The 27489-nt window shown below is 41.3% G+C and overlaps 1 protein-coding gene across 1 annotated transcript in view; it reads right to left on the reverse strand.

Annotated features, from left to right (window-relative positions):
- Positions 1–346: 346 nt before the first annotated feature.
- TRAPPC11 (trafficking protein particle complex subunit 11) overlaps positions 347–27489 on the reverse strand; it is a 47291-nt gene continuing 20148 nt past the window's right edge. Inside the window, exons 14-30 of the mRNA XM_045997559.1 lie at positions 27407–27461; positions 26914–27059; positions 26408–26469; positions 26166–26298; positions 25425–25555; positions 21605–21760; positions 19800–19987; positions 19523–19671; positions 19214–19335; positions 18533–18652; positions 14550–14615; positions 14283–14439; positions 10013–10124; positions 7223–7314; positions 6096–6229; positions 4355–4522; positions 347–1380 (exon numbers count right to left, since the gene is read on the reverse strand). Of these exons, the coding sequence (XP_045853515.1) occupies positions 1336–1380; positions 4355–4522; positions 6096–6229; positions 7223–7314; positions 10013–10124; positions 14283–14439; positions 14550–14615; positions 18533–18652; positions 19214–19335; positions 19523–19671; positions 19800–19987; positions 21605–21760; positions 25425–25555; positions 26166–26298; positions 26408–26469; positions 26914–27059; positions 27407–27461 (2036 nt within the window). The 3' untranslated portion in view covers positions 347–1335. The remainder of the gene's footprint in view (positions 1381–4354; positions 4523–6095; positions 6230–7222; positions 7315–10012; positions 10125–14282; positions 14440–14549; positions 14616–18532; positions 18653–19213; positions 19336–19522; positions 19672–19799; positions 19988–21604; positions 21761–25424; positions 25556–26165; positions 26299–26407; positions 26470–26913; positions 27060–27406; positions 27462–27489) is intronic.

The following is a 27489-nucleotide window of genomic DNA, read 5'->3' on the forward strand; positions in this document are numbered from 1 at the left end:
ATCCCCTACATCTTACAGGCAAGAACACGGAGACACACAGTGTTCTGCACACCGCGAGCAAGTGGCAGAGCCGGGATCTGACCCTGGACAATCTGACTGTGGAGACAAGCTTCTGCAGCCTCTCCCCAAAAGGCCGAGAAAGAAGGGAACTCGTGCCCTCCTGAGACAGCCCATCCCACTGTCCGAGTCTCCCTGAAGTTAGCAGAGCCAGTCCTAGAACAGAGATCTCTCGATTTCGAATCCCACACTCTCCTTAGACCTCATGCAACAGTATTCTTAGTAAAAGGTGCCTCGTGAAGCTGAAATCAAACAAGCTCAAGATAAATGAAAGACACATACAAGCGCCTTTGAAAGAGAACATATTTATTTACATCACTATTTCCTTTTACAACTCCTACACATTTAAATAATAAAATTTCCCAGGAAATCTGGTAACCTTTAAATTAAGATATTTTAACAGAAGAAAATGATCATAATATGATTTTTATTTACATGAATTTCCAAGAGTTTTAAATAGTTCCTTTTGAAATAGCACAATATCACTGAACGCTCTCATTTTGAACTTGCATCTTTTCCCAAAACTTTTAGTTTAAGGAATCAAGCTTACAGTCACCTCCTCGTAGCTTGGATTCTTAGAGACGAAAACCTGTTAACACACTTACGAATACAAACCTGCTTCATAAATGATCCATGTTTTGGCTGCGAGCTGAACCTCTTTCACATGTTTTGACACTAAGCAGAGTTTTTTGTTTTTGTTGTTTTTTTTTTAAGACACTTTACATTGCTTTGATTAAAAACTTTCTGGAAGTTTTCTGGATCAGTCATATTACCACTTAAGAGCTGGGATGTATGGATTCTGAGAATTCAATTCCGTGTTGAATTCTGGGCTGATGGGCTGATCTCGGGTTCAGCCAACTCTGAAAGCAACGCAGGGGGCTTCGGAACATCCCTGTGTGGGGCGGGGGGAGCAGACTAGGTGTGCACTTTCCTCTCCGCGGCCAGTGCTATCTGGGGGCTCCCGCTTCTCTGATATTGCACATGCCAATCACTTTCTTCAAGAACCTACTATTCATAAAACGACTTGCAGCAATAACAATGGTCTGATATCCTTCCGTGTCACACTGAGAGATTTCAAATATTTATTAGTGAATCTATAAGAGAAGATAGATTTTCCTAATATTTTAAGCATGAGTTCCTCTGAAGAGTTGGTATAACATCCATTAAAAAATAGAAAAGATTAACTTTTACCATGATCAAAGCTACAGTTCACAATGAAAAACTTCTATAGCTCCGTCCACCTTCTCCGTAAGAACAGCCGAGGGCCAGTCTTGAACTTCATGCAGCGGCAATGGAGGTATCATCCACGAGCCGGCCCTGTGGCTTTAAAGAGGGGAAACGAGACGGGTTTACAAGGCAGTAACCACAAAGGCTCTAGTAACTGAAAAGATTTCGAAATTCTTGGAACTGTTTCACAAAAACGGAATAAATGTGCACGAGTCTCAAAACCACATTTGTTTCTCTCCTTCTTTCATCCCACCTTCTCGCTTCACTTGAACCTGGGGAGGGCAAGCTGCGGGACCGAGGTGCTGCCCCCCTTCCCCCTGCCACCAGACACCGACATCACCAGCCGACCACGTACCTCCGCCGCCTGACTCTGCCTCGGTCACTAATTCTGTCCACCCTGTGTCCTCACAGCTACCGATCTCGCACCGGGAGCATGGGAACAGGAACCCAGATGCCTTCCTGCTTCAGGGACAGTTTCAGTTTCTCTCTTGCTCAGGGCCCTCCTGCATCCCAAGCCTGAAGAAGGCCACAGACCTGGGCTGACAGACAAGTCCCTTGGAGACCCAAGGTCTCCCAACCTCCCGTTTCTAAGGAAAAGCAATTCACAATGAACTAGAGTATCTAACGACGAACACTACAAGGACGGAAACAGCAGATAAGAACAAAAATCTAGCTTCCCTAAGGTCACTGAAAAAACTTAAAAACGTCGTATTGGAAGAGTAGAGGCTAAGAATGAATAAGAGGTCCTGTGACCATACTGAGGGTAAACCTTCTGACATGTTAGCGATACCTCAGGGAGTCGTCAAGGAAATGAAAAATGAAACTCTTGCAAACACTCTTACTCAGCGGAGGTACATGAGCAGACCTCTGTGGGAAGAGCACGAGATGGTATTCGGGACGTGAAACAGAGCACGGCTATACCACCACCACCGAAAGCCCCTGACAAGGCCTGACGCAGAATGGTTCAGGGCAGGGGGCTCCCTGAGGCAGGGAAGGGAGCACTTTGTTGCCGTGTGTTTTATGCATGTGTGTGTGCGTGCACATATATACGTGTGTGTGTGTTTGTGTGTGTGTATACATGCATATGTGTGTAAGTTAGGCCTCTGACACTCAAGGCAGGAACGGAATGAATTAAAGAAGAGGTGGCTGGTTTTCTGTATTTCACATAAACTTTAGTACTGATAGAGGATGTTCAGTTTTAGAAACGGAATAATGGGGGCGCCTGGGTGGCTCAGTCGGTTAAGCAGCAGCTTTCTGCTCAGGTCATGATCTCAGGGTCCTTCGATCCAGTCCTGCATCGGGCTCCCTGCTCAGTGCGGAGTCTGCTTTCCCCTCTCCCTCTACCCCTCTCCCTGCTTGTGCTCTCTCTCAAATAAATAAAATGAAATCTTTAAAAAAAAGGAAATGGAGGGGCGCCTGGGTGGCTCAGTGGGTTAAAGCCTCTGCTTTCGGCTCAGGTCATGATCCCAGGGTCCTGGGATCGAGCCCCGCATCAGGCTCTCTGCTCAGCAGGGAGCCTGCTTCCTCCTCTCTCTCTCTCTCTCTGCCTGCTTCTCTGCCTACTTGTGTTCGCTGTCTGTCAAATAAATAAATAAATAAATAAATAATCTTAAAAAAAAAAAAAAGGAAATGGAATAACGGCTCAATCTGGTTTTATCCTTACCAAACAAAGCTTTATGAACAGGGACAGAAGATTAGATCATGAATTAGAAAACTTGGAATCTACTTTTCAAAGGAAGAAAAATATTAATCCAGCCTTGAAGTAGGGCAGCGCAATCCAAGAGAACTTTCTGTGATGATGGGAAAGCTCTGGTCCGCGCTGTCCACCACGGGAGCCACCTGTCACACTGACTTACTGGGCACTTCAATGCGGCTAGGACAGCTAACTAATTTTTAAATTAAATTAAATTTAATTTACATCTCGGTAGGGCCCATCATACTAGAACAGCACAGCTCTAGAATTCAGTGAAGGTGTGAAGGGATGGACAACTTGAGTCAGTAAGACTGTTCACTAGGAGGGAAGACAGTAAGCCTCAGTCACTGTCCTTAGCATGACAGGCAAAACAACTGCCACTCAGATCTCCCCACTGACAGAGAAGCCGGCTCTGAGGATCCCAGCCAACCTTTGTGGCAGCAGTCAAGTTACTAGACGGTAGTACTTGTATTTAGAAAAAAGAGCACGGCAGTTAGAAAAAGGAGGGCCAGTTATGCTAAGACTTACAAATGTTTATTTTTCTGGAACCTTAGGATTTAAGCACTACCATGTGCTCAAATTTATCAGGTACCCCATCCCAGATTATGTAAAGAAGGGGCAGTTCCTTCAAACTGGAATGAGACAGACACAAAAGAGGCAGGTGTGAGCCATGCGACACGTCATTCCGAAAGTGAGAATGAAGCTAAAAGAGAAGGTGGCGCCCAGGTCGTCTGCACACAGGACGTCTCTGCACCCACGTGTGCCCGAGTCACTGAGGAACCCGCAGCTACAGGGAGGGGAGCCCTACTTTCCGGCGGTGAGAACGGCCTCGGCGGAGGTGGGTGTTCTGCTAGGGAGCCACCGGCGCCGCCCGGGTCATCCTCTCCCACAGCGACTCCCACCAGCCAGGGTACACTCCCTGTACCTCAGGAACCTGGATGGTCCCCGTGTGAAACAGCAGAACATTCAAGCCGCGCAGTTTCCGACGTGGGATCATTCGGCAGAGAAGGCCCCAGTCGGTATCGCACAGAGGAGGAACGTTTAAGATCACATTTAGGAAGTCGATCCATTTTGATGAAAAACTAGTTCCCAACTAACTACAGGATAAAGCCATCCTTTACTAAGCCGAAGGGAAAACCCGTCTCAGGATCCTGCGAGGGTAAATCGTTATCCACCCAAGGGAATAAAAACCTCCGGAATTCAATTCTGTGAAACAGCAGCAACTGTATGGAAATGACCAGCGATACCGCCAAACTGATGTCATGGCAACCAAAGCTTTCAGTCTCCAAATGCCATCTGGGGAAGCTTATGAGAAAGAAACACCTGGTCTGCCTGTAAGCCAGGAGGTGTCAAGAGCAGACCACGCCTTGGCCTTACCTTTACAAAAATACTGGTAGGTATGAAACGCCTGAGCAGCTGATTGGTGAAGTGAGGAAACCTCAGCAGGTTGACGTGGAGAGACGGCAGCTGCTGGTATCCGGCCATCAGAGGGTAGAAATTATATAACATTTCCTGTTCGGTGCCGGGGAGGATCCGTAATCGAATCTACAGCGTAACAAGTTGTAGAGAGAGAGACAATCAAATACACACGCTTCCAGCGTCTCCGCACTGTCACCCCTTCCTTGGTCACGAGTGACCGGACACGCAAATCTTCCTGGGGAAGACTGTCCTCTCTTGCCTATTCCACTTTCCAGATTCGGAAATACAGGGCTGAATTCGGAGAACAGGAGGACTACACAGTCACAGATGCATTACAAAAATCGTGCGTGATTTCTCGGTTTCGACACCAAGATCTAAACAGCAACTTGTACCAGCTTAAAAAGGGGATCGTGAGATGGATCGATGATGTTTCGTGTGTCTGAGACCAGGAAGATTTTTACAGTCACAACATGTTATGAGATAACTGGGAGAAAAGTATCTTTGTAATACATTACATCAACATAAGACAAACTAGTGGTTTCTGGTGTTTTCTTTTGGGGGAACTTTGTAGTGAGGTAAGTGATGTCAGGGGGGAAAAGATGTTTGGTATATATTTTTATAAATCAGTATGCGAAGAAGATCAGGACGCTCTAGAAAAGCTTACTCATTTGCATGTGAGTACATACAGTACTATACATGTGTCAAAGATAATATATGTGTGTATCAATATATAAAAGCTAATGTGTTTTTGCTATCACGTTAGCTAATGGACTTGCAGCACACTTCATGTATAATGCTATCTTACATTTAACAACAAACACAGCACTCAGAATATGCACAGCACAGAGGACTCGTCAGGGCAGACCCTACTGAGTATCAGTACCTGTTTGTTCCTCTGATTCTGGTCTGGTTGATAAAAAGTATTTACTGACTATTGAGAGGGGTCTGTCAGCCACTCTGACAGAGACAGTATTCTCGCTGAAATATGGTTTTGCTTGAAAGTGTATGTTCCATTAAAAAATGTGATGAAAAAAAAAAAATGTAATGAACTTTTCCACCTCCGATTTGAATGAGTGAATCAAAACACCTGAATGAGTTACTTTTGTATGTAAATATAAAATTGTGTTTAAATGTGCCAAAGGTAAGTAAATTCTGTGCAAGATCAAAATCTCTAAAAAAGTTTCACTGATAGTTCAGAAGAGAAACAGGTTTTTTTTTTTTTCCTTAAGTAGGCTCCACGCCCAACGTGGGGCTTGAACTCATGACCCCAAGATCAAGAGTTGCACGCTCTATCCACTGAGTCATCCAGGAACCCCCCCAGAGAATCAGGCTTTTAATATGCGTAGTAAGGCCTCTAGGCCTCCAATTAAAAGACGCAAACATGCACATACACACACTCAGTATTAATAAAAGGGAAATCTAAAATTTTCAGCAATCCTGTTATCATCTAAGGACTTGTAAATTCTTGTTTTATAAAAAGAACTTACATGTATGAGCTCAATGTGCAAAGGGTTACCCACTCAATCCACTTCTATACGGATTGTACTTAATCCTTAAAAGGGACTAAAAATTTCCTATCAAAATAACAGGGACCACAATCAGCCTGATCGGATCATTTGTAAAAACTACGTGTACAGCTCCCCATTTCCTGGCCACCCTTCCGTAGCTACATAAGCAGCCCAATGAGATAGGACTGTACCTGTTTAAGACCTGAGAACATGAAGGCATCACTGGGCTCCACAGAAATCTCCACGTCTTGAACTAAGTTAGTCTTATTCTGTAGGTGATATTTGACAGGTAAGGATTCTCTGACACGCCCAAACGATGGCAGATCTGCAGAAAAAGAGGATACATTTCTTTTGGTTAAAAAAAAAATAGTTCATCATTTATGAGTTCTTTTTGTAAAGGAAGTTCATTCCGTAGACATGGGGATATTTAAATAACTCTTGCTAAATAAGAAAATTCTTTGACTGGACAACAGCCCATGGGACTATGGTAAAACAGGCCCAAAAGAATCAAGTCTTCTAAAGCTGATTGACCTAAAAAGGGTCATGGCTATCAGGAGCTGAATTACATTTTGGGAATTATTTTTCAAGTCTATAAAACATTCCCCTAAATATCCACCATGGTTCAAGGCGGGATGATAGGCATCACGTGCCTCTTGATGGGAGCAAACACCATTAGCTATGAAGTATTCTTGCTGAAAACTTGAACCTGAATCTGACGCAGACTACAGGTCTCACCACCAGCTTGCAGGGACCCTTTAAAATGATTCAATGCAATCGACAAAATCCAGACTGTGGGGAGCTCTACAGGAGACGGGCTCCACTTCTTTAACAAATGAACAGCAGGGAAGAGGGGCGGGCGGTGGTGGTGAAGGAGGTGAGGGGGTCCAGAGGGGGGTCTTCCCGCCCATAGATTTCAAAAGTACAAGACCTCCATCAGCTGCAATGCAAGGCCTTAAGACAATCTAAAGAACCTTCCAGGTCAACCAGGGAAATCTGTGACACTGGAATTGGTGATATTAAGCAATTACTGTTAATTTTTAAAGTGACAGTAACAGAATTGTGATTCTGTTCAGAAAAATAGCCATTAACATTAAAGATGCAGACAGAAACATTTATAGATGAAATAACAGCTGGGATTTGCTTTAAAATGACAGGAGTCCGAGGCGTACGTAGGGACAGATGAAACAGGACTGAACATAATCTACTTCCGTAAATGCTGGGCATTTTTCGTAATAAAAAAAATTATTTTTAAACCCCAGAAGCTAAAGGAGATACTCTTCCTGGACTCTTTTTCTCGAGTACCGTTTGGCACCGTTACCTGCGTTCACGTGGAGAGGAATGTTTTCTACGATCACGTGCGGCAGAGTGATGACAGTACTGATGACAGGGACACTCCCCATGGCTGACGTCCTGCGGCAGAAACGGGCAGCTTTCAAATCCACGTCCCACGTGCAGAGTTAAATCAAATACCGGAGACATGTATATGCACCAACTTGTTCCAAAGGAAACGGAAATTACTTCTCCATTTTCTAGGACTTCATTAATGGAAGCAGTTTTAAGAGAAGCTTTTGGAATCCTGGGTGTGCTCTGGATGTTTCCAACTCACAAATGCTGTAACCCGTGGCTGCTGTTTGGCGCCAGGGCTAGAGGGTAAAGCAGGCACACCAGGAGGCACACCATTTTAGGTGGTGTTTGGTAGCTCCCACTGTAGGTGGCCGCACGGTGACACCCGGCGGCCGGCTCACAGCTGAGCACAGACCACCTGCAAGCCTGCCGGTACGACAACTCTAGAAGTACATAGGAGAAAGCGAGGAACTAGAAATATTTTATGATCCATACACATAGTGGCATTCCAGCATCACCGAGAAAAAGAGAGTACCCTCAGGAAACTGACAAGTATTTTTCCCTCTATTCCAGGTAGAACGGGAACCACAGGGCCGGCTGGCCGCTAGCTGACCAAGGAGAGCTCTTAGGGAGAGTCCGTGTCTAGAGGCGAAAGAACTGACGCTCTGTGCAGATACAGCAGAAGCAACAGGAAAAACCATCTAACCCCTCATCAATGAGAAATACGTCTTTATGGGGCCACAGGAACATGATGGGATAACTAAGCAGTGCCTTCAAAACCCTATTTCAATTCCTAGAAACATAAACTGAACTAAACTTCAACATGGTAAATTCAGAAGTGGGGAAAAGAAAGTTGTTAGTTTTTCAAAAATAAAACTGTTTTTCCTTTCTCATTTTTAATGTATCTTATCAACTGTTTTAAAATTTGTATTAATAAAATGAGCCATGCTAAGAAGATAACATATGAAATACGAAGGGTCGGGTGCCTGAGTGGCTCAGTGGGTTAAAGCCTCTGCCTTCGGCTCAGATCATGATCCCAATTTACCCATCTTCCTGTTATGGGTATCTAATGTCCGGCTTTTGACTATGATAATCAGAGACGCTACGAACATTCTTACATAAATTCTTTGTGTGCAGGTTTAAGACTTTTTCTGTGACTATAGACTACAGATAGATAGACAGACAGACTATATACAGACACCTTCAGTTTCTCCTGGTACTGCTGAATAGACTTCCAAAGTAACTGTTCTATTTTATACTCCATCATCTCTTTTGACAAACCATGCATTGTTAAACCTTTTTATTTTTCCAAGTTAGTGAGAGCACATCTGAATCGCAGATTCCTAGTGAGGTTAAGCTTCTCCCCCTACGTTTACTAGCCACTGGCTTCTTCTGTTTCCCTTAACATTGCATACTTGAGATTTTGCTCAACTTCCTATTAGGAGACTTGTTTTTCTAGGATTTGTAGAAGTTCTTGACGTGAATTCCAATACTTTGTCAGTTTTACATGTTGCCAACAGCTTTTCCCGATCTGTATTTTGTCTTTTCACAAATGACAAATCAAATTCATCAATTTTAGTGGCTTATGCTTTTATGTCTTATTTAAAGGAACTCTGCCCTATTTCAAAGTCATAAAACAATTCTCCTATTTTCTACTAAAATCAATAAAGTTTTGCTTTTCAAAATTTGAACTTTAGTATACCTGGAATTGATTTTTATATACAGTATATAGTAGAGATCCAATTTTTTTCCCCAAACACCCAATTGTTCACCATTGTAAAAACAGTTCATCCTTTCCCCACTGATCTGGAGTGCTCCCTAAAATATAATTTCCATATGTGTGGATCTATTTCTAGACTCGCTCTTCTGTTCCACTGGCTGATTTACATATCCAAGGCAATACCACAGCAATGACTACTGTATAGATTTACAGTAAGTCTGCGAATTTAGAGGAGCAACTACTCTTGCCTCGTTTTCCTTCTGAAGTATCTTATTTCTGCGTTTTTGCTTTTCCAGAGAAACTTTATAATTAAGAGTGTCAGGTTCTACAAAAATAAACCCAAATAAGCTACTGGGATTTTGAAGGAAACTGCACAGATTCTATAAAACAAACAATATTAGACCTATCCGAATACTACCCAAGACCACTCTGTATATCTAAGAACTCCTTTAATGTTTTAAAGATTTATAATTTTCCCCATAATGATAACACATGTTTTTCACTTGATATATTCTTTCTTACCTTATAATTACTGTCGTCCTCTGTATGATACCTATTTTTAAAGTACAATGCTGGAGGTTTATTACTGATATAGAAAGCCAACTGGATTTTGTATATTGAATGTTACATCTAGAAACCTTGGTGGGTATATCATACATATATGTGAGATATATATATATCATATATATATATCATATATATGTCTTATAATCCGAATAATTTGTTGATGTGCCAGGGTTTTCTATGGAGACAATCCTATTGACTGTGAATAAGATAAGTTTCTCCTAATGTTCTTAATGGTCCTGCTATAAAAATTCATTTGGCTAAAATTTCATCAGTATGTAGGTCACAAATTGTGACAAATACAAATGGACATTTGAATCTTTGTTTTTGACAAATCGTGATAGCACATGACTTCTAGTCTGTGCTGACTGAAGCTTCCAGGACTGACAGGAGCTTTCAAATATTAAATGACAACGGCAAATAATAAAAGTATGAGACTAGCACAGACAAGGAGAAAAAGACAGGGCTGATATAATTTACCTCTTCCAGGAGATAATATAATGCCCAGTTGCTACTCCACCTTCAACATTTCCAACAGATGGGCACCGAAGACAAAAGCATTCACTAGCACTCTCTCCAGTCTGTAAGACAACTACAAGAAATAGTCCTTATAATCCTTATGCAATGATCCTCTCTGCAAGGCGAGTTTTACCTCTGATGATAGAACGAAAAAAGAATACTTTTATCAGCTATACATTGCTTATAGGCTTAAAAACTAAGGCTCAGAGATGTTAAATGACTTTGCAAGGTCACAAAGCCCCTGTCCAGGGATTTTTTCCTAATATATCAATATTCCGTTATCATACAAACAGGCGACGCAGCTGCAGGTGTGTGACAAGTTCCCATGGGAACTAATGAAAAGGGACAGTCTGGAGTCAGGATAATACCATTTGGTGATTACCTACCCTGGCTTTCTCTGACCAGCGCGCACTACTGACACCATCAAATGGAAACACGTTACATGGTGCCCATGATTGCCTAATTCGGTTATTTACCTCTTACGCAAGGATGCTGTCCTCTCGCCAAGTTTAGTCCAAACTCCTGATGACAAGACAAACACTCATCTGAACCAAGGCCTCCCTGCCCCCTCAGCCCTCTGCAGGCGGTGGGGGGGGCGGGGGGGGGGCTCCTTTAATGCAAGCCAGCAACAGGGCCCATTGAGGGCCTAGGTTAGCATATCTGAGACTGAAACTTTCAAAAGATGAGAACAAAGCCTCGACTAATCACGCCTTTATGGTTCTCCAACAAGGAAGGCTGGGATATGTTGTGGGTAAAAACTGAAAGTCGAAGGGAAAAAAGCTGGGCCAGTCTCTACTTTAATTAACTACTTTTAATGTAATTTTTAAGGTCTAGGAAATGATTTTTTTTTTTAATTTTTTTTTTTTTAATATTTTATTTATTTGACAGAGAGAAATCACAACTAGGCAGAGAGTCAGGCAGAGAGACAGGAGGAAGCAGGCTCCCTGCGGAGCAGAGAGCCCGATGCGGGGCTCGATCCCAGGACCCTGGGATCATGACCTGAGCTGAAAGCAGAGGCTTTAACCCACTGAGCCACCCAGGTGCCCCTAGGAAATGATTCTATAGCCTGGTAAATAAAACACACATTAGTTCAAACCTCTTAAGAAACCTGCTTTTTAGAACCGGGGACATTCATTTTCTCTCCCGCCTGCCCCACCTTGCCCCACCAAGTCCTCCCTAAGTCTCAGAAGTTAATCAAAATGATACTATCTTTATTAATAATTAACATTAGGGTCAACTTTATGACCTAGGAAAAATTGTTATTTTTAATGTGTCAAACACAAATTTTGCAATGCATGAGTTCTGGTGTTCCTAGAGGTGGCGGACAGAGTAATGCCATGCTGCCCCCTTCCCCAAGGACATCCACCTCCTAACTCCCCAGAATGTGAGCTCACTGGCAGAAAGGACTCTATGGATGTGACTAAGATCAAGACTGGGAAATACAAAGATCATACTGGATAATCCAGTTGGGCCAATGTAATCACAAGGGTAATGAGGGAAAAAGGGAGGCAAGAGGGAGTCTGAGATAAAGATACGACAATGGAAGCCGAGGCCAGAAAAGAAACATTAGAAGATGATATGCTGTTTTGAAGGCAGAGGAGGGAGCCAGGAGCCAAGGACATCACCTGGCCTCTGAAAGCTGAAAAGGGCAAAGGAAAGGATTTTCCCTAGAGCCCAGAAGGCATGCAGCCCTACCCACACCTTGATTTTAGGACTTTTGACCTCTAGAACTTTCAGGTCATAAATTGTGTGGTTTTAAGCCACTAACTTGGTGGTAATTCATTACAGCAGCAATAGAAAACCAGTAATGGGAAATTTAAGGTGGACATTATTCATTAATTTAATAAACACTTATTAACCAACTCCCATAAGGCTGGCAATACAAAGAGGATGACGTCACGGCTCCAGCTCTTCAAGGGCAGACCGCCCAATGGAGGCGCCATAACTATAAACACGTAATTACGACAGAACGGGGTAAGTGTTACAACAGATGTACGAGACACTCGGGGAGTAAAGAAGGAAGGCGACCTAGCCCTGCTTGGGGAGAGCTAGAGAGTCAAAGCTTACATGAGTCCCGAAGAGCACACTAGAGTTCCACAGGTTGAAAGAAAAAGGAGAGGGTTTGGGGCAAAGGTACTAACATGTGCAAAACCAGATGGAGGGATGGCTGCTGGTGGTAAAAGCTCGGCTTGGCTGAAGTCCGGGCAAGAGGGAGGGGAAGTAGAGAGGCTGGTGCAGAAGAAGCTGGGAAGGAAGCTGCGCAGGGAAAGGTCTGGAATGTCGTGAAGTTTTTTAAGTGAGAGTAACCAGTTCAGAATAGTTTCCTGAGAAATCAAATTCTGGCAACAGTATGAACGGCAGACAAGGGGAGGGAATGGCACAGAGGAAACCAGTGAAGTAGGTACTTTGGAAAGCCAGAGGAGAGATGGTGACCATCTCTGGATTCAAGACACAGGAAGAAGGCAGAATGTGGAGCCGGGCTGGACGTGCACACACACAGGGCATCTGTTTTGTCCCCATGGTTCTGAGCTGGAACCATGCACACACCAGTTCCTCTAGCAGGACTGCGGCACACAGGCAGCCTAAGGCTGTGCAGAGGGGAAGACTTGTAGAAAAAGTAAAGGAAGTCAAAGTTGGGATCCTGGAAATGACCAACACTGAAGGGGTAGTTAAGAAAAGGAGTCAGCAAGGAATGGACAGATAATGGGCTTGTGTTGAGCTGTTAGGAGACAAGCACGGGGCTGGGATTTTCATATAGATTAGCTCAGGCACACTAGCACGTAGAGTGATCTGCTTTAACTCTGAGACATGACCGAACACAATCAGTAGTCCAGCGTAACAGAAGAGCAAGCAGTAGGACCGAACTGAATCTAGTTCAGCGTGACTCTAGCTCTCATCGTTATTCCGAGTGGGCACCGGGAACAGAAAAGGAAGAAGAGGACAGAGAAACAAAGTAGAACCAGGGACAATGACTTTCAAATCTACAGGAAAAAAACAGGTTTCCAAAGACAGAAAAATAAAAATTATGAAGGCATTCTGAAAACAGAAATGGGGTTTTTATTATTATTATTTCACAGAATATAGGACCTATTTACAGGTCTTTAAATAGAGAGATTTAGGAACATGTTTGATTTTACCTATCTATTTTACCTATCCTCATTTATGAAGACTTCCCTAAAATGCACAGAAGTGACTACGAAGACTTGCTCTTTTATTGTCTTGAGAAGCCAGCATGGCGACATACGGTGAACTTGATAAATACCTATAGATTATTTATTGATAGATACTGAAACTTATTTTCAGGCTAGATGCAAAAAATACACGAGAATTCTAAAACTACTCATCTAGTTTTAATCTGTACTGCAGATCAACATAGGGCTTAGTAACACTGAGGTCCAGGAGTAGATAGATAAACAAAGAGAGCAAATAAATGACTCACTCACATTTGGTTTTAAGAATATATCAAAATTTTTCTGCATATAATATTTACCCTTATAATACAGCTGAGCACAATTTTGCTTGGGTTAACCTTCAAACTCATTTTTTTTCTAACAGCTCAAGAAGCATACACCAAAGTATGATGCACCAGACAAGTGATATATCGGGTTTAAATCTCTTCTCTCTACTGTTGTAGTTGATTTAGAAAACTCACTGTCTACTTTTTCATATTCTCCCCAAGTTTCCTTCATAAATATCTTTTACCATTTCAAGTTATACATAACAGTAAACCATTACAAATAAGAAAAAATAATCTATAAAAAAATCCAAATAGTGAACAAATATTTTATTTTCAAGTACATTTTTCAAAGACTAACTTCCTTATGGGAGCAAAAATCTTTATCTTGTAAAATAAGGTATACTTGGGGCGCCTGGGTAGTTCAGTGGGTTAAAGCCTCTGCCTTCGGCTCAGGTCATGATCGAGACCCGCATCAGGCTCTCTGCTCCACGGGGAGCCTGCTTCCTCCTCTCTCTCTCTGTCTGCCTGCCTCTCTGCCTACTTGTGATCTCTGTCTGCCAAATAAATAAATAAAATCTTAAAAAAATAATAATAAAGTATACTCAAGCAAATTGTAAATGGTACTAATTTCACCTTAATTCTAAATTTATTTGCTTTCATATCCATCTCAATTATCCTCCCAGCAAAAAGCTAACTCTTACGCTGGTAATCCACACACGCACACACACATCACACACCCATCTTCTAATTAAGTGTGACAATCCACATTCTCACCTTTGTCCACTTGGCACTCTAGCTGATCCACTGCGGTCATGGAAGGAGCAAGCTGGAGCTCACTGGATACGATGGTGAGGGCCCAAGGTGAGGCACTTAAAAGGTCGGTCATCAACAGAAAGGGTATGTCCGCATAGACCCTTTCCAGGTGCTCAAACTATCAAAAATGAAGACAAAAGGTCTGTCTGGAACAACAGTAATCCATTTTACTTTTTCTGCTAATTTCTATAACTGAAGTGATTTCCAAAATGCTTCACAGGGACATACCTTTGTAGAGACAAATTTAACCGCGACATCGAATGGAAAGACAGTTTCTATAGTTACGGTTTCATCCTGCAAGAAAATTTAAAGGACACATTCAATGGCTTTTCTAACGTTAAAACAGTTTTAAAATTAGAAGGTGTACAAAACACAGTCTGTAACTGATCAATAAATAATCCCAATTTATATCTTAAGGAGCTAGGATCTTTCCCTCAGACGATATTTATAAAAACCTATGTAGAGAGACCAGACCACTGTTTCTAATAAATTATCTTAACAGTTTTTATACAGTTTACACTACAAAGTGCTTTCTAACACATTATGAGGATCTAATAAACGTGAGCAGGACAGGCATCGTCACCATTTTATAGAAGAGGAACCAGAGGTTAAAGGAAGATTAAATGATTGGCCCCAGCCCACAAAGCTAATGCCAAGCCTAGAATTTGAGTCTTCTTTTTGTCTAAGTTCTTTACCTTGACTCAGCACAAGATGACTAATAATAATGATAGTAACAGTAACAAAATATGACAGTGCTATAATCACTATAAAGTGTCACATAATGTTCGTAATAACTCAAGGAAGCAGATGTCTTTATACTTGCCATTTTTTTTAAAGATTTAAGATTTTATTTATTTATTTGAAAGAGAGGAAAAGAGAGCGCACGTGCATGCAGGAGGGCACACACACACACACACACACACACACACAAGCCGTGGAGGTAGGGGAAGCAGCAGAGGGAGGAGGAGAAGCAGACTCCCTGCAGAGCAGGGAGCTCTACAAAGGGCTCAGTCCTAGGACCCTGAGATCATGACCTTGAGCCAAAGGTAGATGCTTAATTGACTGAGCCACTCAGACGCCCCTATACTTGTCTTTTTTTAAGATTTTATTTATTTATTTGTCAGAGAGAGAGAGACAGAGAGAGAAAGATCACAAGTAGGCAGAGGCAGAGGGAGAGGCAGGCTCCCTGCCGAGCAAGGAGCCCGATATGGGACTTGATCCCAGGACGCCGGGATCATGACCTGAGCCAAAGGCAGCCACTTAACCAACTGAGCCACCCAGGCGTCCCTATACTTGTCATTTTAAGATGAAGTGGTCACACGTAGCTAGTAAGTGACAAAGGTAGACCCGGACCCAGATTTGGCCTTGAAGTCTGTACTCTTAAGCAATGTGCTACAGCTCCCTGAAGCTATTCACCGAACGATGGGGTCACTATGGCTTGGGAACCAAACCACCCATCCCACTGGCGAGAACCCTTTAAAAATAATCATGCTGATTAAAAATGGAGGCTGTAAAACTGCCAGGTAGATAGGGGTTTTAATCCTGGAGGACACACATTTATTCAGCGTGCGGACTTTGGGCACAGTGAGGTGACCCTGGGGAGGAGACACGGTCTCTGAGTCTCAGTTCCACGATCCCCGAAGGGCTGTTGACAAGGGAGAGAGAGCGCGCATATGCAGCACTAGCGGAATGCCTGAACCACGTTTATTATTATTACTGCCTCAACTATTTCCTCGTAAGAGCACCAAGCTAACTCTCTAAGAAGGTGTAGTAAGTAGGATATTAGTGGTTGCAAACGCATGCAGAGTTCCATGATCTAAAGCCCAGGGCCTCAGTGTTCCCCCACCGTGTATCCACATGGAAATGAAGAAGCAACTCAGTGTGTAGCTTCGATGTGGCCTACTTTAAATTTCCACAGGGCTTATGAAGCAGATTCACGTGCGGGTAAAAATGAGATTTAAGGGAATCTTTAATGCCAAGCCTAGAATTTGAGTCTTCTCAAGTGAAGGGAAAGGAATTTACCTCTAAACTTCCAAAAGTGTCTTACAAATAACACTAGGCCCTGTGAGACAGACAGTCCATGAGAGAAGTGCTTCTTAATAAAATAATTCTGAAAGATAATCACCACAGCCTTTTGAGGATTCTCAAATTCAATGCTGTGCTCAGCCCTGAAGTCAAAGTATCTGTTTCACACCTTTTAACCAAACATATTTGACCAATTCACTCTTTTGTGTAACATCTATTTCTGGCCCTCAGAGTTAGTGTCCCTTAGAAGCTTATCTTGGAAATGCACTGGCTGATAGAAGAATAAACAGCTTCTCTAAAAAAACTAAAAGACAACCTACTGAATAGGGGAAAATGTCTTCAAACGACATACCCAATAAAGGGTTAGTATCCTTTATTGTAATATCCTTTATAAATATAGAGTACTTACACAACCCAACACCAAAAAAATCAGATAATCCAATCAAAAAATGGGCAGACGACTTTTTTTTTGTGGAAAATAGTACAGAGGTTCCTCAAAAAATTAAAAATTGTATTACCGTTGCACCCAAAGATTACGAAAACATAAATTCAAAAGGATTTATGCATCCCCATGTTTACTGCAGCATTATTTACGATAGCCAAACTGGGGAAGCAAACCAAATGTCCATCAACAGATGAACGGATAAGAAAAATGAGGGATATACACACATGCCCCCCTACACCCTCGCAGTGGAATACTATTCAGCTATAAAAAAGAATGAAATCTTGCCATTTGCAATGACATGGATGGAACTACAGAATGTGGTGTTAAGTGAAAGTCAGTCAGTCAGAGAAAGACAAATACCATATGATTTCACTCATGTGTGGCCTTTAACAAACCAAACGAGGAAAAAAAGAGACAAACCAAAAGACTCGAAACTATAGAGAACATACTGGAGGTTACCAGAGGGGAGGACTGTGGGGGGAATGAGGGAAATAGGGCAAGGGGATTAAAAACAAGCAGCATGTCCATCAATAATATCGAGTCTTGAGAAGAGAGCACTGCACACCACTATGGTATATATAGTATATATATATATAGTATATATAGTATTGCTTGATTCCAGGATTGTTACTACATGGCAGACAATTATTTTAAAAAGGTATATTCCAAGTCTTCTAGAAGCTTCATTAGCCAAAGCAGAAATGACATCCAAGGCTTAGGACTCTAAAGCTGCACAAAACTTGACTGTTCTTGTTTCGGAGATGAGGGCTTGGAGGCCAGAGGTGCACACGGCCAGCCCGAGCGCCAGCTCAGGAGGCCAGGCGGAGACTGGCGCTCTCACCTCCTACTTCGCCACCCAGGATTCACTCCAGGGCATCAAGCTAGGGGACACCTTTTATATACTTAGTGCCTTCCCTCCGTCCCCTCGGGAAATACTCCTAACTCTTTCAGGATGAGGTTGCCTCCCCTGACTCAAGAAACAGCCAACGGCCCAGACTCTGCTGTAACCTTCCTACAAAGGGCCAAACTGATTGGCCTTTTCCTCTGCTGGGCGAAGGCCTGGTTCCTGAGAGCAGGCCGAAACAACACAGGGAAGACTAACAAGACAGTAAGTACCGTGACTTTCCATTAGTAAAAGAAAATACAAGTAATTACAGAGAATATGGTTAAATCTAAATAAAAACACGGCTCCCCCAAATCGCTATAAATAGGAAAGAGACCAACGGAAAACACACCGAGGTGAGAGCAGTTGCCCCCAAGTGGCTGACTATGACCATGGCAGCTTTCTTCTCTTCACTCTCTCTGTCTGCATTTGGCAAAAACAATTTCCATAGTCTTTTTAACAGAAAAAATATTTCATGAAGGGAGACCTCCTATCCTCCAAAATCTTCAGCATATAACCAACTTACAGATGTTGTCTAATGTGTGACCCTATAGGGAAACACAGAGATTTAGAGTCTCAAAACTGATTTGCAAAAGATCCCCAACTTTTTTGACTTAAGAAAAGCCATGGAAGCCAATATTCTAAAGTTTGAGCCATAGGATGTCATTTATAATAAATATAAATGACAAAGAAAAAACCCCAAGAGACGTTTAATTTAATTTGTAATTATTTTTTTAAAATTTTGTAATAGATGATAAGCACCTAAGCTGCTTATCCTTTTACAGGTAAATTAAAAAAATACAAAATAGGGAATGCTCCACATGGGATACTTCCAGAAGGAGTTATGAGAATTTATACCTTGTGACACTTGCAGACAATTTCTTTGTCTTCAATAGTTGTATTGATCAGGTAAGAAACATACACGAGAAACATTCTTGAACCTACTGTTCCACAGCGAACGTATAACATTTTTTCCAGCTGTAACAAAATAAAAGTACTTTCATTTACTAATTCAGAGATTTCTTCCTGCCACATATTCTAGAATAATGTGCCCCCACCTTTTAAGAGTTTACTGTACCAACTGACTAAATTCTTCAACACTTTTTGCAGGCTGTTCCTGCCTCAGTGTAAGAGCGGGATCATTACTATTCCACCTTCTCCTATCATCATTCTCAACTTCTCAACAATTGTGTTTACTTTGGAAACAAAAGCTGCCTGAGAAGTTATTTCACTAAGTTACACATTTAATGTTATTTAGTTATTTTATCAGGGCAACTAGTCCTCCATATTTTAGGGTCATTTGTTCTAAAATCACTTGTAAAAAATAAAAAATTAAAATAAAATCACTTGTATAAAAACTGCTTACAACACTTTACACATTTAAATATGTAAAGTGTGTATAAGATGTGCATTGGTTAAATCCCATTTTTAGTCTCAGGACACGCTGTTAAAACGTTCTAGAACTATCTAAGACTCCCTACATATTTAAAACTGCAATCTAGTTGATCTCTTCTCCCATTGTAGTTGACCAAGGCTCACCTGTTCCCCCGGATTTAAGTCTCCCACAGGAATGTCAGTGAGTAAAGCCGGGTAGGACTCGTCACATAGTTCTGTTCCATGAAGAGACACGTGCGTTTTCTGAGTTAAGTTGGCATCCTGTCCTAAAAGTGTTAATATTGGTGTTTTAAAACACGGAGAATTCAACCATTATCCTAACAATTCATACTGCACAGATCATGTCATAACTACTTCATAACCACATCTGAAATAAATTTCCTGCAGTTGACACCACTGACATTTATTTTCTGTTGAAGGAACACTGGCCAATTTTTAAGAAGGCCCACTTACCAGGTTTTAAACCAGCGGTGAGCTTCACGTCTCTGATCTGGGTCTTCTCGTGGGACTCAACGGTCACAACCAAGCAATACATTTCATTAGTCAGGGCGGGAGGGTCATGTCGCAGATGCACGGAAATGTTTGGAACTCTGGAGATGATCCTTTGTGGGGGGAAAAAAAAACACCTGAGCTGAGTAACCGATTTTTAAGAAAACAAGTTACTCAAACACAGTATTCTGAAGAAACAAGATTGTGGTGTTCCACAATCTGCCTGGCGAGGTGGACGTACATTGTGCTTGCCTGAATGACGATGCTGTCCCAGTGAAGCTCATTGTCGGGGAGCTTAGGTCGTCTTTTGAAAGAACGCGAGGCCTGCAAGGCTTCTTGGGAGGAAGCAGCGTCCCCTCCTCCTCCTTGCCAGTTTAAAACCACACATCTTCCCGTCTCGTGGCCCAGAACCAGATCTACCGAAGTAATCTGGGAGATGGGAGGGCTGTCAGAAATGCCTCCTCATACCTGTCACCATCCCCTCGTGACAAAGGACACAGTGACTGCTGGTCCGTCACGTTCCTCTAGAGACCACAGAGTGATGGGGTCAGAACACCGGCTGTGACAGCTGTCCTGGTCACGTAGGAGCTGTGACACCGACTACATTGGCCTTCACATGGAGATAATCACCTGACTTCACAGATGCTCAGTTAGTGCTTGCTGAGTGAAATACATGAATGTTTTGATGGCCCTGAGCATACTCAGAACCTAATTCCTAAATCCTAATAAAACATATTTTCCCCTCAAACAGCTGTATTATTCTTAACTGAATAAACGTCCCTTTCAACTAAATCCATTAACAAAATGTACTCAAAGTAGTGCTATTAATCATGATTTCCATCTGGTAGGCTTCCTTAGGTACCTTGTAAAAAAGAAAATATGTAATTAGGGATTTAGTCAAAATCATAAAGAATTTTTTTTTTTTTTTTAGCGAATTAGCAAAAAACCCTGGATTTTGATTAACAATAAAATTGAGAGTTCACAGAAAGTGTTCTGGGAACACTGGTAGTATGGTCTTGTGTTTCTATCTTAGAAACGGTCCTAAGTTTAGATTAGCCAACCATCACCGTGGTTTTCAAGTCAGGGAAAACAAGCACTTAATGAGAGCTTACTACGTACTAGTCATTATTCCGAGCAATTTGCATTAACTAACTGATTCAGTCCTCATGAAGCACTAAGAGGTAGGTACCATTATTATCCCCACTTCACAGATGAGTAAACTGAGATGAAAAGACATTAAGTAGCTGCCCGGGGCCACACGCTAGTAAGCTGGAGAGGTGGAATTTAAACCCATTTAGTTTGGTTCCGGAGTTTATGTTCAATAAAAATAATACTTTCATCATGTATTTCTAAAAGGTATTTTAATTATGTGTATTAAATAAATCCTTTAAAATAAAGAGAAAAATGCAATCAGAAATGTTTAAACATCAAAATGATATAGATCTCTAGCCTGAATTATGTCATAGAATACAAAATATAATTGCTACAGTATTTTATATATGCATTTATAAATATAAATATATATATATATAATATTTTTTGTTTAATAGTCTTTAACTGATTATGTAGCCATTAAAAATGAGGTTGGTTTTGGGGCACCTGGGTGGCTCAGTGGGTTAATCCTCTGCCTTCGGCTCAGGTCATCATCCCAAGGGTCCTGGGATCGAGCCCCACATCGGGCTCCCTGCTCAGCAGGGAACCTGCTTCCCCCTCTCTCTTTGCCTGCCTCTCTGCCTGCTTATGACCTCTCTCTCTGTGTGTCAAATAAATTAAAAAAAAAAAAAATGAGGTTGGTTTTGTGTACTAAGAGGAAATGATGCCTAATATACATTGGGTAAGTGAAAAAAGCCAACAATGGAATAGTATGTATAGTATAGTCTCAATAAAAGAAAACCCACCAAACCATGAATGATTGCCCTTGAGAAGTCCAAGGGGAATAGGTTCATTTCTCACTTAATAAATCTGTGTGCTATTTGAAATATTTTCTGACATACTCATACTACTTTTGTCACTTGAAGTATGTGTTAAACAAATTTCATAACTAACCTCAATTTTCTTTCCCACGTCTTCAGTTTTCGCAACAAATTTAAATAAAAATTTCCTTGTTTTACCAGGAACTAGACACATCTTTCCCTGAGTCAAATTTTCTAAAACTTCACTTGCTTTGGTTGCTTCTTCGATTACACAGAACTGGTTATATTCCTGTAAGAGAGGTTAGCAAGGGTCACTGTTTATCAACATCAAATGTCAGTATGTTTTGCTGACACTAAACACCAAATGATTTGGAGCTAGGTAAGCTAAACCACTTGAAAACTACAGCATCATGAAGGGTGATTAATGAGAAGTAGTTTATGCCCAGTGGAAGCACTCGTCCTCAACATGCTGCCATGAGGTAAAGACAGTTTGCAAGGCACAAGCTGATTTCTGCAAACATTTACACATCCCTTTCCTGGAGAAAAACAAAGATCTATTCTTTGTTTCATTGGATACTTCTACCTATCATCCCCTTAGAGAACTTTCTTTTTACTTGGGTTCTGTGACCCTATAATATCATCCTTCTTAACCACTTCCTGTGTTTCCCTCATAGCTCTTTTTGTCTCCTTCTTGTCCCCTTCATTCAGAGACTCTGTGGGCTTCATTCCTTGGCTGGCTTTCAGTTCTTTCCCCTTTATGTTCCTTTCAGTGCAAAGTTTACCCATTTCTACATATTCTGCACTTCTTTGCTAGTATTTCCCACATTAGAAACGAACTCTGTCCATATCCACAACTGCCCAGAGGAGAATTCTACCATTCAAATTCAACATGTCCCACACCGGAAGTATGTCTAGCATCCCAGAAGGGCACACTCCTTACAGACGAATAAAGGGAGACAGCCTTCCTGTGGTAGACCTACAGAACCTTCTTTTTTTTTTTAAGATTTTATTTTTTTTTTATTTATTTGACAGACAGAGATCACAAGTAGGCAGAGAGGCAGGCAGAGAGAGAGAGGGAAGCAGGCTTCCTGCTGAGCAGTGAGCCCGATGTGGGGCTTGATCCCAGGACCCTGGGATCATGACCTGAGCTGAAGGCAGAGGCTTTAACCCACTGAGCCACCCGGGCGCCCCACATCCATTCAGTAAATCTTAAGAACTTTCCAAGAGCCACCTGCTACCGTAGCAAATGAATTATCATCACAGAAAATTCTAAGTAGTTAAGTTTAATACTTTCCCTCGAATTTTCATTTCCATTCCATGCTCCTGAAACCCAAGTACTACTTTTTTCCTTATGATTTGGATCTTGGATTTCAAGTAACATATATTCAGAATATAACCTAACTTGAAAAACTAATTGCTTTACATTTTATATTAACATTTTAAATTAGTTTTTAATTATAGAAGTTGTTAAGGAAAGGGGGAGCGATGGGATAATAGGATATAACAGGAAAAGTAAAATAAGAATCTACTTATCCTGTAAGTCCAGATTTAGAATAGTTCAAAAAACAATATCCTAGTCGAGCCAAAAAAAAAAAAAAAAAAGTAAGGAAAGCTTACATTCTAATAAAGAAAACAATTCACCAAATAATCATACAGACAGAAGTGAAAGCACAGCTGTGATTAGTACTATAGAGGGTTGTGGCTAGGAAAATCGATCAGATAGGCAGGGGAGGTGTCCCTGAGGAAGTGAGGCTTTTAAGGGCATAAAACATGAGAAGGAATTCTAAGAAGAGGGACAACCAATCCCAAAAAGAAGTAACATCACGTACAAAATCCCATCATATTGCTGATCTCACTCACATGTGGAATCTGCGACTCAGAGAAACAGTAAAATGGTGGATGCAAAGGGCTGAGGGAGATGGGAGATGCTGAGCCAAGGGCATCAACTTCCCGTTATGAGACGAACAGGTTCTGGGGATCTACCGTGCAGCACAGTGACTACATTCAATCAAACCGTATTATATTCATGCAAGTTGCCAAGAGAGTAGAACCTACATGTTCTCACCACACCAAAAAAGGTCATGATGTGAGGTCACTGATACTAAGGAACCTTACTGCAGTCACCATTTACAACAGATGTTTCAAATCATGTTGTAGGTACACTTTAACTATAAAAGAAACAAATAGTTCTTGGCGGGGGGAGGGAGGGCTGTCCTTTATTCACCCTATCTCCCTTCTTTATCCCTGACAACACACTCAGCAATCCAGACTGCTCTATCTGTATATGCCTCTCATAGCCCTTTCTTTCCATTGCCACCACTAACGTCCTCATGCAAATCCTCACACCTTTGGACTTGGGTTCATATAATGAGGCTCCAGTTGGTTTCCATAAGATCATTTCATTCTATTTCATCACTGGAACAAAGTTTCTTAAATTCTAGGTATCATGCTCTTGCTTTAAAACTCTCACACTAGGGATGTCTGGGTGGCTTGGTTGGTGTAGATGCTGCCTTCGGCTCAGGTCATGATCCTAGAGTCCAGGGATCGAGTCCCACGTGAGGCTCCTTGTCCAGCACCTCCTTCTCTCTTTGCCTCTGCCTGCAACTCTGCCTGCTTGTGCTCTCTCTCTCTCTCTCTTTGACAAATAAATAAATGAAATCTTAAAAAAACAAAAAACAAAAAACAAACTCTCACACTAATCAGAAGGAATCACTGGGTAATGGTTCAAGTTGAATAAAACACACTGATCTTCAGGGGGCCCCGGTTCACTGAACCGATCCTATTCCAGGACTAGTTCAAAGTTGCGAAGAGTCAAAAAAACACAAAACAATATATTAAGATAGGTAAAGCTCTTTCCAATAAATATAATCCGAATAAATGAACAAATAAATCTTCAAATATTTCTCTTACTAGCTAACCCCTGCTGAATTCTTCAAGCTCCTTCAAGCCACATGGCCTCACATCCCACTGGCCTGGCTCAAAGCCCCTCTGCTCTTGGGAGGCTGGGGTCCCTGACACCCACAAACCCAGACCGTGCACTCCTACTTCCATTCAGTGTTGCCTTTTGCCAACCATGTTCCTCCTTCTCACCACTTTACAGTATCTTCATTTCATCCTTATCCTTGAAACTTCCTCCCTTTTCTTTGGCATGCCTGTTGTAAATACATTTCTAGCCTACACCATGTAACTGAGTCCTTATTACCTACTAGGGCAATCTGTGAGTCAGTCCTGGCCTCTGCCCCCAGAATGCTTCCATTTCAGCGGGGCTGACATATACTAAATGCGTTGAGGTTTACCACGATACTGAGAATACTTTCTGGTTAAATGCTTGCTGGTTCACGGCTCAGTATACTTTCTGGGTGACCAGAAGATAATTACCTCTGAAGTGAGCTTATAAGTGAAATATGTGAAATGTACCCAAGTATCTGACAACACTCTAATGTGCTACAGAAATGTGCAAATATATATAATCCCAGTTCTGCAGAAAGGAAAAGCTGCTTCTGTGTGCACACCCAGAAAACGCTTCGACCATTCAGAAAGTTAACAGTGACGACTTCCAGGGAGTGGGACTGGAGGGCACGTTCTTACTTTTTTCACTTTATATCCATCGAGTCTACTTCAATTTCTTTAACATCAAACATTTAACAGTTCTATAATAAACAATTAGATTATATTTGATAGACCTCACTTGAAATTCAAGTTATGTATTACAAAAAATTAACGTCCTACATTTCATAAGGATGGAATAAAAGCAAAATTTAGAGACGGAAAAATGTAATACTTGAATGGCTAATACAGAGAACTATAAATGCAGTTATTTTCAAATAGACCTTACTAAAGTTTGTTACTCTGCAGCCCCTAAGACCTAAAATTTCACTAAGTTGGTTTCAACTAATTTAATGCAAACTACAATAAGATATACAGATGGTAAAAATACAATGAGGTGTTGTTACCTGATTATTAAAGCTGACACAGAGCTTGGAAAACCGAATGGGATGTGGACAGTCAGCTTTCAGATAGATATCAAACCGCACAGGAACATCAACATGAAAACTCGGGGCGTGAAACTTGGCTTTGCATTGTACTAGAAATAAAATAAAATAGAGTTACACACCACAGGACCCTCGAGACACACACCCATGATTCTCTGAGCCACACTTACTCTTCAGGAAGGAAACATTTACCCTTAGTATTCTTTCTGATTTCTGCTCTTGAGGCATTTCAACAGACATAAATGTAGTTCATTAAAAAAAAAAAAAAAAACACACAGAACAAATTTAAAGAAAGTATACCTTCAAAACCACCTTTAATTCTAAAAACATACCTGCTACTGAAACGTAACTAACACAGGAGTTTAAAGGGGAAAAAAAATTATTTTATTATTTTTAACTTATTTCAAAATATCCGCCTAGGCATTATAGGGTAAGCTTTTTAAAGGACTGTCTTCTCAAATGCATTTCAAATCACTCCTAACAAACGAACAAAGTGAATTTTAATACATAAGCTAAGTACTTAAAATGTTGAAAATCTTTATGTCAATGGGGAGAAAGAAAAAAAAATCACAATTTCATCTATAGGATAACATATTTTGAACTTTTTTCCTTTGACTGTTATACTTCCGGTTCCGCGGCTATTCACTTTGTAGCAATAAGGAGGATTTCTCTGAAATAGCACCGCAGGTGCTGGGCACCCACCGAACGGCACGAAGTCCTGCACGCCTATTGTGAAGACATTGCTGCCGGCCAGAGAGATGCGGTCCGACCACAGCTTCTGAGCTGTTTTCACGGCTAAGACATCACAGTCAGGTTCTGGATCGGGACTCTCATTCTGCACCAACAGAGTACAATTTTCGGTCAGCTAGCGATAAAAATACTCAGATACGGGTCTAGGTCTACGTATTCCCAAAGCTTATTTTATAGAAAGAATTCCGACTTACCATCAGAACATTTATGAGGTTCTTTTCGATCCGAGATTTCTGGTCGTCTTTCAGAGTTGAAGCTAACGTGAAATGGAAGTAGGAAAGAAACTTTAACTGTAAGACAGGCAAGTGAAGCCAACACCCCCACAGGAGGTATTAAAATACTACAGGATAAATAAGTCTTCTGACATGGCTAAGCGTAATTCCAGACAATGTACAACAACACAGCTTCCTATGGGAGCCCCAACACTCTAGATACTCGCATTTGAACTCAATGGGAAAAATCATTTCATGACGTATTTTTAAAAAAAAGAAAAAAGGAAGAAGAATTTTGTTTTCAACTATCGTGAGACCTCGACTCTAGTAAGTTCCATGAAACTATGAGTCCCTTCCCTTGGCAAACTGATCTACACAAGGTGAAAGTAGGGTCAAGGATTCGAGAGTTATTCTTTCCATTTTAAGAAGCTTAAAGACGCTACATAACTTTAAAGATTCAGAATCTTACTGAGAGAACACCAAGTTACCTCTTCCAAGGAGTTCTAGGGAGTAAGTTATGTAGTCTTTTAATTGGGCCATGAGGTAGGAGCACTTCAGAGCTGTAGTCAATATGGACGTGAGCAAGGTCCACCAGCCTTCACTCCGGTAATCACACATCACGTAATCCAGCAACCTAATAGGAGGCAAGACGTCAGACACGCTGAAAGAGCTTCACAAGAAAGGCCTTGAAGACTTCTTGGAGGAAATAACATGCTTGACTCATTCTATATACACGTCAGAAACTCTTACTGAAATAGTTTAACGGGTAATTTCACGTTTAGCTGAACCTGGCTTCCCAAGACATTGAGAATGATGGTACCAGCAGATAGCACTTAAAAAAAAAAAAAAACAACAGAAATGGAGTTTCATAGATACAGAAATAAATATGGAAATTATAAATCCTTTAAAACTCATTTCTATTCTCATTTTGCTGTAAGGTAATCAAATTACTTATAAAAATAAATGGGGACTAGGACTCACTTCAAAGCTTTGGTATAATCCTTCGCATAAAAATACTCCTCTCCCATTTGAACCACTGTAAAAGGAAAAAGATTTTATGTACA

Source organism: Meles meles, chromosome 2 (genome assembly GCF_922984935.1).
Source record: "Meles meles chromosome 2, mMelMel3.1 paternal haplotype, whole genome shotgun sequence".
Lineage (NCBI taxonomy): Eukaryota > Metazoa > Chordata > Mammalia > Carnivora > Mustelidae > Meles > Meles meles.